The sequence below is a fragment of the Homarus americanus genome, unplaced genomic scaffold (genome assembly GCF_018991925.1).
Source record: "Homarus americanus isolate GMGI-L3 unplaced genomic scaffold, GMGI_Hamer_2.0 scaffold56009, whole genome shotgun sequence".
NCBI classification, from domain to species: Eukaryota; Metazoa; Arthropoda; class Malacostraca; order Decapoda; family Nephropidae; genus Homarus; species Homarus americanus.
The window spans coordinates 6,280,737-6,294,428 of record NW_024739542.1 but is presented as its reverse complement, the minus strand read 5'-3'; the positions used below and the strand labels follow the sequence as shown (position 1 = coordinate 6,294,428).

General features: G+C 36.3%; 1 protein-coding gene across 5 annotated transcripts in view; it reads left to right on the top strand.

The window, feature by feature from the left end:
- Window positions 1–13,692, top strand: part of LOC121874922 — a 67,443-nt gene that overhangs the window by 40,742 nt on the left and 13,009 nt on the right. For 3 of the 5 annotated variants that reach the window (XM_042379273.1, XM_042379271.1, XM_042379272.1), the window contains exons 18-25: window positions 3,450–3,662; window positions 4,498–4,643; window positions 7,635–7,832; window positions 9,229–9,369; window positions 9,976–10,158; window positions 10,546–10,793; window positions 13,144–13,245; window positions 13,421–13,618. In XM_042379273.1, the coding sequence (XP_042235207.1) occupies window positions 3,450–3,662; window positions 4,498–4,643; window positions 7,635–7,832; window positions 9,229–9,369; window positions 9,976–10,158; window positions 10,546–10,793; window positions 13,144–13,245; window positions 13,421–13,618 (1,429 nt within the window). The remainder of the gene's footprint in view (window positions 1–3,449; window positions 3,663–4,497; window positions 4,644–7,634; window positions 7,833–9,228; window positions 9,370–9,975; window positions 10,159–10,545; window positions 10,794–13,143; window positions 13,246–13,420; window positions 13,619–13,692) is intronic. The other 2 variants (XM_042379275.1, XM_042379274.1) reach the window with 2 other exon arrangements.

Sequence of the window (13,692 nt, the reverse complement as noted above, 5' to 3'; positions counted from 1 at the left end):
AAATAGTAATTTTGCTGAAACGTGATGTATTTCAATGTAAAATAGGATAAAATACATGACGAAAACAAAAGACTTCACCTAACCTTCCAATGTTCAAGAGATGTTACTCGTTTTTTAATAGTTTTCGGTTAAAATACTGTTATATTACAATGATATTATATTCATACTGTGCTTGATATACTACATTCACAGAAATGAAATATTTTTGCTGAAATGACGTAAGTATTACAGTGGAATGTGGGACAAAATTGTGACGAAAACAATGACTTTCACTTTCTTTCGCTCAAAAGATGTTACCGTAATCGCTTTTCGAATGGTTTTCAGTTAAAAAAATGTTGCATCACAAGTGAATTAGGATAGAATATTATTGTAATACAACGGTTTTTTAACTGAAAACCATTCGAAAAGCGATTACGGTAACATCTTTTGAGCGAAAGAAAGCGAGTCATCACTTTCGTCACTTTCCACTGTAATACGTACGTCATTTCAGCAAAATATTACATTTCCATATTCTCAGAAATAAATAGTACTTTTGCTGAAACGTGATGTATTTCAATGTAAATTAGGATAAAATACATGACGAAAACAAGAGACTTTACCTAACCTTCCGATGTTCAAGAGATGTTACTCGTTTTTTTAGTAGTTTTCGGTTAAAATACTCTTATATTAGTGATATTCTATTCATACTGTGCTTGATATAATACATTCACGGAAATGTAATATTTTTGCAACTACAATGCTGATGTCAACACAAGTGTGGTTACAGCGAGACTGACTGAGTGAGGGAGAGCTATGCGTGTGTGTGTGAGGTTGCGGGAGGAGGCGGTGTCCCGTGTTCGGTGCCGCGCGCGAGTTGAATGTACTTCAATTACTTCAATGTACAGAATATTCCTCTGGCGGGGCAATCCGCGTATTTGCGAATCCGTGAATGCTAAACCCACGTATGTGAAGGGCCGACTGTAATACAATCTTGGGACCCATGTAATATGCGAGTGTAAAGTTTAGGGTCTCTAACTTCTTCCATTTTGGAGCTATGGCTGGAACAGACAGACACTCACTCACAGATAGACACATCCTTTTATCATGAAATCAAAAGTCTGAAGTCGTTATTGTAAATTGAGGTATACTGTACCTATATAATTGTATATCTACAGTAACTTGATTAAAGTTGAGTATATATACATTTAGTAAGGTTTCATAAAGTAATGAATTAACTACATTAGATAGAATCATATCACTGGAAATTACTGGCCTATGTAGCTTTGTGTATCAGACATTGAAATTATTCCTTTTGTTAGGACCCCAGAAGGCCATATTATTGAAATTGAAATGTTAATAACAATGCAATGTACCTTTCGTGTTCATAGCTTTAGTCATGGCTGTGTTGGTCAAGTCCTATAAACAAAATTTTAGTGTATAGAAACAGGTGTTGGTGTTTGTTGTCTGCGAGATCAAGAAATACTCAAAACCTTATGATATTTAGTCCATGTTCTTGGATTAGTGTTTAGGGCTCTTCCTTAAATGATTTTGTGCTGAAGTGTAGGAATTTGATGCAGTATCATCTTCTGTCTTAGGTTTGTTCTGATGTAAATAAGGACTGATTATGTTCTTTCAGCTGGGAGAGATTTGATTATATTCTAAAAAGTAAATCAGAAGTCACCACTTTACATTAAGTGTTTGATCCTATTTCCTCCCTTTTCTTAACCTTTTTACTGCTGCTTGTAGTAACGTTGTCATCCACCACATGCACAGTTTTCACAAATATTTCAAGTTCTTGAAAAATATATTGTTATCTTGCAAAACTAAAAATATGCATGCAGGCTGAAGGGATAAGAAAGAATAAATTATTTATCTACCTTGGTTTAGCCGTGGCGAAGAGTTCCTGTACCACCACGTGAAGTGAATAGTTCCAAGTGACTAGGGGATGGAGATGAACAAACTTCCTCCATAACGACTGTGTTCTGAGGTGCGGCTAGGAGTGCAGGGATGGTGTAAGGGGTCCTTGAGGCCTATGGGACACAGTCTATGCCAGTGGTTCTTAACTTTTTTGGAGCTGCACCCCTCCTATGATCATCCATGAATCCAGTGCCCCCCCTGATCCTGAAAGGGCCAAAGAACACCTTGTTTCGAGTTCCAGTTTCATCGCCTTTATTTTCTTTCTAGATCCAAATAACCATACTCAATACAAATGTAATATTCCTTTAAGTTCAAGTATAGTTCATCGAGAGTTAATGGGGGATTGGCATTGCTTCTCCACAAGCATTTGAATTCTTGGTGAGGTAAAAGAAAGAGCACACTGCATGTAGTTGTTAACATTCAGTAAGTTTTGAGAATTAGTGTACTGTAACGAGCATTGAAAAGCCTGTCTCACAAAGGTATGTGGAAGAAAATGGACCAATCACTCACAATGCTTGTCGAGTAAGTTTTTGATAAGCAGGCAGTTATTTCACCCAAAACTGTTCCAGTGGTAGGATTTTGAAGTCATCTTGGGCAGCTGAATTGAAATTTATCTCCAGAAACTAACCTCCCAAATTCTGAAGGTTTGACAAATGTCGAGAAAAAGACTTAAATTTAATGAGGGCATCAATATGCATTGTTCCAACTCAGTCAAGCAACAGAACTGCAGCTCTGATACAAATTCAAACACTGGCATTGTTTTTCCACCATATTTTTAATTTTTCTTAGTTTTCTATTACATTTTTATCTCCAAAAATTTTGATATAATGCTCATGTGGGATCCCTGAAGTAGAATGATATCTTTGGCAATTCTATATGAAGTTAAGAGTGAGATTAATGAATGGCGAGTTTTCCCTGCCTGATGCTGCCATGCCAATTTTTTAATTACAAGTTCATTTCATTGGGAGTATACTGTATATTCTGTGTCAGAATTATGTTCAATCCTTTGGGCCCCCCTGAAAGAGTTAAACAAACTGTACTGCTCCAAGGGGTGCATCTCCAGATTAAGAACCACTAGTCTATACCGTAAGTGCTTCACTAGGCGCACAAATTAAAAAAATTATGCCAAAACCTTGGCAAATTAGTAGCATTTTGCAACCTTAATTGTGGACCACTCTGTTGGCACGTAGCAGCTGTAGAATTAATGGGGGATGTTCAATAATAAATTAAGATGAGCAAGTATTTCCAGGCAATTGGCAAAATTGTCTTTAAATAATGGTTTGTACGTTTCTCTGAGTAGGGTTGTTTCTTGGATTCTGTGTTATTGTTATATGCTCTCATGGGCTCAAAGGAACTACAATAACTCTGAAATAGACATTCCAAAAGCCTGATTAATATATAAACTTCATACCCTTTTCTGGTGTCTCCATGCTTAGATAAAAACCCTTGCAAAATCTCCTCCTTGTCTGGCTCCAGTTTTGGCTCCGCTTTCTAATTACAAACCTCATCAACTCTCCTTCTAATTACAACCCTAATTTTATTTTTTTCCCCAGACTCTATACCTTGTGGTGGGTCACGTAAGGTCAGTGCAAATACTGTACCATCATGTGATCCTAGTGACCTGGGTCACCTTCTGCCACAGGAAGTAGAGATGCCTCACGGTTTTGGTGCAGTAAGAGCAGTGGCATGTGGAAGTCAGCATTGTATCCTGTTAACAACACATGGAGCTTTATATGCCTGGGGAAGGAATATGTCTGGGCAACTTGGTGAGTTCTTTTATGGCTAGTAATGAACAAGATTCTTGGGTGTATACTTTTGTATTTCACACCTTTAAATTTATGAAAGGGATTGTTCAGATTTTCCTTTACTGTACATAGAACCTAATTTTTCATAAAAGAAAAAGATAATAGAAACAATGAGCCAGACCTTATTTAACTTCTAAACATCATCCCCAAAATTCAGTATGTACTGTAGTTTGTTCTATTTGTCATTGATTTACAGTATATAAGGTTTGGCATCCTGGTGCCCAGTCTCTTCATATTTTTAGAGGGCCATCAACCTAATCATTTTGGGGAACCCTATAACATGAAGAAAGGAGTGAAAAGCCATTGTAAATAATATTGAAGAGATAAAATTTAACACATGAATCAGAAGGTACTTCTTCAACTATTAACAGGTAACTCTTGCTCTCAGACCAATATATATATATATATATATATATATATATATATATATATATATATATATATATATATATATATATATATATATATATATATATATATATATATATATATATATATATATATATATATATCAGTTTGTAAATTGGGAGGGACAGTATTACATTTTCTCTATATTGCTTCAGATAAGGTACTACCAATCCTCTAAGAATGATCACATGTTGCTAATGCTCCCAAGGTGCCATAGAAACAGTGTACCGTAATGTATACAATTTCCATCAGTATCTAGGGTTTTTATAAGGTATTGGTATTATATTTGAGCCAGTGCATCAGTCTTCATTTGTAGGAACCAACACACCTATGAGCCACTGTGTAAAAGGGTTAATATAATGCTAACTTGTTCATCATATATTTACAGGAACTGGAAACCGTCGTGAAGTTTTGAGTCCGACTCGTATCCTGGACGAAGCCTACATTACTGACATAGCTTGTGGAGCTGATTTTACCCTTGCTCTCGAATCTCAGGGACAGCTATGGGGATGGGGGTCAAACTATTATTCTCAGGTAAGTACAAATATGGCCTGATTTGGGGACTTGTATGTACTGTAAGTGTAGCAAGCAGGATGGAAGGAAGGGGACAAAGATTGAATGTTGAAGGTTAGAGTGAGGAAAGGAAGAAGTGTCTTAGAATGGTGGAGTAGACAACTATGCAAGAATATCTTAGAGTTGTTTAAGGATGCAAAGGTGTGCGGGAAACACTAATTTAGCTTCTGAAATAGTTAGTGACAAAAGGCTAATTGTATAATAGTAAATACAAGTACAATTTATAATATATAATTACAGTAGGTCCTCGCTTAACGTCGTGGTACCGTTCCTGAAAACCGCGACGTTAACAAAATCAATTTTCCCCATAAGAAATAGATAAAATATGGGAGTTACATTCCCCAGCCTCCCTTTGCCCCATAAAATACATTACATATGCTGTACATAAATTCAATGAAATTTTCATAGAAAAATAAACTAAATAATTTTGTATTGTACTCACTGATGGGCGGAGGTGGAGTGAGTGTGTGGTGGGTAGTGGAGAGGAGGAGGGTGGCGAGTCACCGAGACTCGGAGGGTGGCTCCTCCTCCCGCTCTGACTGGGTGAGAGAGGGTGATGCGCCGTACAAAGTAGCCCGTGATGACGTTATTCCGAATCGGAAGGACATTTTCCGAATCATGGGTATCTAAAGAGTAGCGACGTTATAACGAAACAACGTTGTCGGGGGCAATGTTAAACGAGGACTTACTGTACTGTATATTATTCAGATTTTGCTCTTATTCTCCATTTTAGAATTACAAGTATTGTTACAGGATTAAGGGTTATTCTTGAAAGGAATATATATGGATGATTGTGGGTTTTGGCATCTAAATTTCATCTTTTAAGTTTATTAGCAGTTTCATTGGGTATTCCACCTTGGGTAAAGTTGAACCTGGGTAGTTAGTTAGCTGCAGAGACTTGCATCTGTTAGGGAAGGTGGGATATTACAGTGAACAGAATATAGTATCCAGTATTATGAAAATGTTGAATGTTTTGAATGTTTATAAAAATATTTATGGTGGTAATAAAAATTTTTTTAATGGTGATGTTACTATTATATTTACTCTTTGGTTTCTATTATATTATTGAGCAATCATGTACAAATAATAATGTATGCCATAAAATGTGATGAAAATAACATCAAAATCTAAAATTAATAAAATCATTAATGTGTGGTTGATTGACAGCTGACCTGGGGGCTGACCTCCTTCACCCCCCCCCCCTCCCCCCCGCCCTCCCACGGTTCCCAAGTGTTTTATAAGTTTGCTTAGTTTCATCCTTCACATTATACAATATATGGCTTTCTATTGCTCTGGCAATAGTCATCATTTAACACTCATTGTTGGGAACTGGAAAAGTAACCACACTCCTCGTGGTCTGAGTGTAGCCAGCATACTCAATGTGTCTCTTTCACATAATTTTTTTTATAGTTTTATTGATGAAATACAATTTAAATAAGAGAAACACCATTTTTTACAAAATTGAAGAAAATAAGTTCTTGATTTTTTTACAATTTATTTTTAAAATTCACATTTACAGTATACAGTATAGTCTTCATTTACACGGTCAATTGAATCCGTGGAGGTCCGCGTAAAACGAGAAACGCGTAAACAAAATAACAGAACATATGGGATTAATTGAAATAGAGACTGGGCCGACTCCCAAACTCCACTTTTTCCGACACAATACGTACGGTGTAGTAAAAATAACATCTTAATTTTATGATGGTATGCACACACAATTAATATTTAAGAGAAATATCAATAATATTAGGTTTTTTAACACTTACGTTAGTAGAAAAGATGGCTGGGCACAAGGAGATGGGGGGTGGGTTCCGAGGCAGAGGGCAGATTATTGGCCCTCACTTGTATCAATTGTATCACTAGCCACCACAGAGGCTTGCAGGGCCTCTTTGTCAAACCCCTCAAAGTCCATATCCTCACTATCACTGACTGGGCCGGCTGTGGTGGGTGGCGGGTGAAGAACTCGGTAATGTTTTGATGACTGGGCTACCTTGTGCACATCCTGCCTGCGCTGCTTCCCACGTAAATGATGAAATTTACTGCATAACTAAAACATTTCATTCTGGCAAGGCACCGCGTAAATGACCAAACGCGTAAACAAAAACCGCGTAAATCCGACTATACTGTATTTAAAAAATATTTGATGCATAACACATCCTACATTTTGAAGAATTTACATTTTCTGTGCCATCAATTTTTTTTTTATTGTGATATAAGCATTTATAAAGATATGAGAATAAATCACTCATAAAATAGAATTGAAATAACAGTAGAAATAAATGCAAAGATGTGTGCTACATCCAGGAGTGACTGTGCTTTGTGATAACTGAGGAGTGCAGCTGTCAGACCTACGAAGCAGATACGAACCAACTCTGATAAGCCCAACATTTACAAGTATATTCCCTGCTCTAAAGTTTCAAGGAAACAAATTTTTTGGGAAATACAGTACGATATATGCAAATTTGCATATGAAAACCATGTAGGGTATGAAAACTTTATAAAGATATTTATGTTGCTTGGGAGACCATTGAAGTTAAGGCATATGGCAGTAGGGGGACTGTTCCAATATACAGTTTGTGTAAATTTTTCTAATACTGTACCTGTATAGTGTACCACACAGAAATCTTACACAGTAATGTTTAATGAAAAAAACACTTAAATACTGTACTGTATAGTATACACCCTTTACTTATTTTTAACCTTCAGCTGTACATTTTAGGAATTAGGCATTTCGCTCAGGGGTCATTTCTCATTAGACCCAGCCCTTGCCAACTGTGGTTTTACCAACCACAGGGGAATTCTAGAATGTAACCATACTGTTGGTGAGGGATTACTGTATTCAATGTTTAAGGCTCTGTGCTTGATATTTCATTTCTGTCAGAACCCAACTAAGCATTACATCATCCTTGGAGAAATATATTAGAAAGACATAAACTTATGTTTCACCAGTTGGGCAAGAGCAACACCACAGAGGAAGACAAAGGACAGGCTGGACGCGTGTTCATGCTGCGGACAACAAAACGTGTGCTGAAGGTCCCACATAGTGTACACTCAAACTGTGAGTCTCCAAGAGTGATAAATGGCCTTCCTCCTCACCCAAGCCCACCTCCCCATCATTATGGCATGTCAACAAACAGCCAAGAGAGAGTAAGTGTAGTACATCATCTAAATGCTGATACTGAACTTGTTTAGGTTTATGACTCTTCATTGCTCTTTCCTGATACGTCACCGATTCCACGATGAATCCCAAAAATATTAATTTGGTTAACCTGTGTGTTACATATATTGTACTGTTGTAAGGTTGAATTTTTTCTTTATTAGCTTCCTGTATTCTTTTGAAGTACAATATAAGTAAATTACAAAATAGAAGTGGATCTCTGTAATGCTTGAATGGGTAATTTCAAGGTTTACTTTTACATTCTTAACAGTGACTTGTCTTCTTTGTGGTTCCTTCTACACAAGCTTTGAGTTTTATCTATTAATGTTTAATTGTTTTTTTGTTTTTTTTTACAAAAGTTCATTGCTATTTATTATTTACCAGTATGTTTTTTACCTTGCATGGATTGATTTTAGACTTCTAAGCTTTTAGTTTAATTTGGTGACATATGACCTAATCTGTTGCATCACCAGGAATGTAATTACCACAATCTATCAATCAATCTTTGTAGTTTTTACTAATATGTATTTTTCAATGCATATTTTTCAAATTTGAGGTCAGCAGAGTCAGCATCCCAGTTGGGCTGTGTTGCTATGGCGATTGTTGAAGCTAGGCAACTAGTGTCTATACAAATGGTGGTCATGTTAAACTTTAATTTAGATTTCCCTTTGTGGTTTTAGCTCTATTTATTGATCTAGATTGTGTAAAAGTGTTGCTTCAAAATAAGCTTCAAAATAACATAAGAAAGGTAGGTGATATGGTTTAAGAATGCTGGGAAAGGAGGTACAGGGAGTTGAGTTTGCTTTAGCACTCTGAGATGCCCCTCACCCGGCACGCATCCCCGCATCAGAAACATGAAGAAATCTCTCGGAAATTTGTTCCAATGCCTGAAACGGAGATATTTTTTCAGAATTTTCTGGAAATGTGCATGATACAATCCTAGGAAATTTGTTTCCATACCTGGAATGGAGAGATTTTCCCAAATACTGTGTTCTTGGAATGCTTGTAAAAAAAAATCCAATTTTTGGAGATTTATGGGGATCGGAGATTCCAGCTAACGGAGAGATTACTGTAGCTATTATTTCTCAAAAGGTAGGATGAAATATACAAGAGATATATGAGAAACTTTTTTTTTTTTAATAAAAAATCAGGTCCAACTATATACTGTATATGGGATCGGTTTATACACGAGTATATACTGTATGGTAGTTGTTCATTCTTGCTAAAACTAGACTTCATAAATTTTATCTTGAACCCCTCAGGTACTAGGAGTTTCTCTGTGCTGAATAAAATCATCAGGCATTAGCCAAATAAAATTTTAAAAGTGAAATCCAACATGCATAAGCTCATAAGGTTTCATTTACAGTAGACCCTTGCCATTCGCAGGTTTGCGATTCACGATTTCGACGATTCGCTGTAAGCAGATGGTGGCTATGGTGTCTAGCTTGCGAGCCTTTTCGCGCAGCACAACGAGTCATCCCACGCGCCCACAGCATCTCTCCCTCTGTTCACGCTCAACCATTGCCTGTGACGCAGCATCTCATGTTGTACTCTTAAAACTTTATTGTTTCTGTGTGAAATGGGCCCTAAAAGACTGTCTAGTGTCAGTGCTAGTGATGCTAGTGAAATGAATTGTAAAAGGCAGAAGTCAGTGATGACCCTAACAAAGAAAGTCGAATTATTAGATAAGTTAAAAGAGGGGAGGAGTGCTGCCGCGGCTGGTTGGTTGTTTGGTATAGGCATACAGTAGTGCACTTAGGTAGTATAAGTTGCTATTCGTGCCATTCCTTGGAACCTAGCCCCCACAAATAACAAGGGTTTACTGTATTTAATGGTACTGCTTGGTTTCTCAGTAAATTTTTATTTGTCTTTTTTTCTGCTCTGTCACTGGCTTTGCATTCTGTGAATGAAAAACATTTTAGTTGAAAATTACAAAAATCTATCACTAAGTACAAAAGTAAATTTCAAAGTTACCTTTGAATATACGTATTCACCAAAAATGATACATGTCTGGTAATCAGTATCCACGTACCTGTGTCTGATATTATGCTAATTTTGGATTTTTCTTTTTGTACATGATGATGATGAACCTTCTTGTCTAACAGAAAATAATGGTAAGTTTTCCTTTTCTAGCCAAAAGGTGGAGCCCATTGGTGGTTAAGTCAAGTTCGTCTAGACATGATGGATGTGCCAGTGGATGAAAAAGGAGGTGCCAGAACTGATGATGTGGATGATGGCTTGTATGGTGACTGTACTCTGCATGCAGCGCTCACCTTCCTCCATAGCAGCTATAATATAAAAAATGTTACAAACATGGTAGGTTTTATGTACACAGATAACACATCAGTTTTGATACATGTTCTTTCGTATTGTGCAGTGGTATACAGAACAAAACACAGATAGAGCATTAAATTACATATTGCCTTATTTCAACAGATTCTGGAATAGGATCTTAAAATAAGTTTTGCAACCTGAATTTGTATAAACTCATTCATTGCACCCAAGCTCTAAGTCACTCATAAGTTTGTTAAATGGTCCGTGCTATGTGTCAACTAGAAAAATTATTTTGTATGAATACCCTGAGTACTGTATAAAGTTATCCAGTGTCATATTATGTGCTACATGATTTGAGTTATTAAATCTGTTAGTTTTATTGTGTATTAATTGATTTGTTTATTTTATTATATTTTATTTTGTTTATAGCTACAAGAAGCAGAAGCCCACCAGGCTCTGGCAACACTTTACACCCTTGAGCGACAGTACAGCCAAGCAATGCACCACCATCTTTGTGCCCTTTTGAAGCAAAGTGGTGACCTGTACAAAAAAGACAATGGACAAAAAAATGAAGGGGATGATAGCACAAAAGAAAATCAAGAAGAAAAAAATATAAAGGATGAAAACTTTTCTAGTCAAGATAAACAGCAAAGTCTCCCCTCTTCTCCAGAGAAAAGGTCAGTACAGTAAACTTGCTTCCAGTCTTCATTTGTAACCAAACAAACTTTCTGAATCAAAAAAAGAAAAAATCATATGCCTATGATGGAAATTTAACATTAAAGTCTTAATATTTTGCACTGCAGAATACTGCAATATGAGATATTTTACAATGATGATGGTACCAAATATATGTACATTATCAGTTATTGATTTAATAAGGCTTTTAACGGAGTATTTACGTCATCTTAGACTCGGGGTCCGCAACCCTCATACTTCTGGCTACATGATGCCAGGAAATTTATATTTGTAGCCAGCATGATGGCATCCAAAATATATGAGTGGCCAGCTAAGTTGATTAAGTAAGATAAGGCTCTTTGAACACTTGATGCAGCAAACACCTAATCTGATAATTTTTGTGAGACTGGGAAGCATTATACCTGGGGACTGGCAATACAGTCAAAAGTACATAGCTCCTGTAATTGCAGATTAATATCTTGAAACAAGTAAAGTTCATATTGTTTTCAATGTTTGGGTCAACCCACTGTTGCCAGCAGACTTGTGTAAAGAACAAGTACTGTTTTGTTCAATGCTCACTAACACTCACAAAAAGAAACTTGTGGAAGCAGCTTTTATTAAATGTGAACCAGATTTTACAAAGATTGCAGAGGATATTCAGTAAAATTTCATGTGGGTCTTAGTAACTATTTCCTTTGTATTGTTGAATGTGAAGCATATTTTTCTGTTACATCAATAATTAATTATTGCCCAATTTCATGTTCTCTTTACTGAATTCAATACATATGCTTAATTGCACTGTGTGATGACTGTGTCTCATTACCAATTTCTTGTTTGAAATGTGGCCAATTACTGTATAAAGGTTGCAGACAATACATACTGGGTAATTTATCATGTTGTATCAAAGTAATATTACTAAAAGTTTTAGGCAGCTACCAAACAGGGAGATACTACCGCCTGGGAAGATATTGGAAGCATAATGTACAGTATTATCTAATGGTAGATCCTACTTCCATATGGCATCACGAAAATTGTGACCAAGTCTTAGGTTGCTGATCTATCTTCTGCCTCATTTACACACAATTGCAGAGTTTCAATTGTTTCTCTTCCTTTGACAACACAACATACATACAATATAATGTTTCTCACCTTTGATCTTTTTTCCTTTTTGCATTTATTTATGGTTGGTTATTTAAAATAAGGACAATTCACTTAAAGTATTGGCATCAAATTTTACCGGCTGGTGTACACTAGTGACTCACTTAAGCGTCAGTTATTTAACTGGAACTAATGTCGGTGTGAGTAAAATATTTCCATTTACTTGAAATAGATTTGCCGATTTATTTGTTGATTTATTTATTTATTTATAATATACTGTAATATATTAAACACACTGCAAGTATTTTCTTTAATTATATACTTGTTTTGTGAAAGAGGGAGGCTACCATTATACCTGGTAGGTGAAGTTGACCAGACATTTATGGTGATCATTAAGGACCAAACTCCAAATCCATGACATGACTTCTGTTCATCATTTATATCCTAAATTTACCACTGTCGGTAGTTTCAAGAATTAACGCAGTCATTTACTGAATATTATTTGTAAAAAAATAAATTTTAAATGAATTATTTATAGGAGATGAGTATTATGATCAGTAAATATACAGATATGCATTACTGACCACCTCCGAACACAAGGACGGCTAAAAATAGCCACAGGCGGTCACAGTCAAGGTCACTCCCTTTCTTGTCACTGGCAAATGGGGGGGCGGGGGGGTGATGATAGCAGCTGTGTTTATTACCGGGGTATATTGTTCTTTTACGTTATGTTAGACAGGTTTATAATACATTTTTATTATTTTAATATACCGGTAATCTTATTTTTAATCCAGCTTCCCAAATGGTAATCTTATTTTTAATCCAGCTTCCCAAACGTAAGTTTCAGTATAAAATAATTAGTGGTAGGACCTTGTGAGTGGTTTACGCACCACTCTTGACACGCTAAACCCGCAATATTTAAGAGGTAAGAATTTTATATCTGGTGCTTAAGACGACCCCCTAACTTTGGGCTCATTTTTTTATGGTTCAAATTCCGTCTTATAGGCCGTGATATACGGTACATGCATATCCATACAGGGGAAAACACAATGTACTCATTAAAAATAGATTATGCCAGGATCAAACAAATTGTGTTATTGTATTTACAGAATAAATACTGTAATTGTTAAACAAAATTATTCACAACCTGGTGACATGACTGCAATTATAGGGATTTAACTTTGCAATCCACCTGGTCTGTATTTTGTTTCAGTATGATTCTTGCCTTAAAGTTTTATATTTTTGCTTATGCAGTTGTAGACTGTTCACAGTGACTCAGAGGATAAGGGAACTACTACTGTTATTACACAAGATTCACTCTTTCATAATGAAGTTGGTCCTAAGCACTATGAGATAGTGAGTATATTGTATTTCTCATGTCCTTTGTACTGTATAAGTTTAAAATTATTTGTGCTTATTGCATAAACCTCTTTCGACCTACAGCAAGTCCATATTAAGCCTGTTTGCAGTCCTTGATATTTGGTACATATATATTCATTCTCATCAGTTGTATGTCTCTTCCTATAAATAGCTTGGTTGCTGAAGCGGTGCGGATAATAGATCACTACTTGAAGCTACAAACAGAAGAGTCGCAAACAGGCATGAGGCACGTTCTCCAGGAGGGTATCTCTCTTTGGTTGTCGCACGCCCTCCCGCTGGCACAGCTGGAGGACCTCTTGCTCACACACCTCCCCCGCACTGTGTACCCTTTGGCACTTCTGCTCTTTGGGTTAGTGGTAATGATTTAGTGCTGTTCCCTTCTCGTGCATGCATATTGAATTAAACAAAAACACAAATACCCCT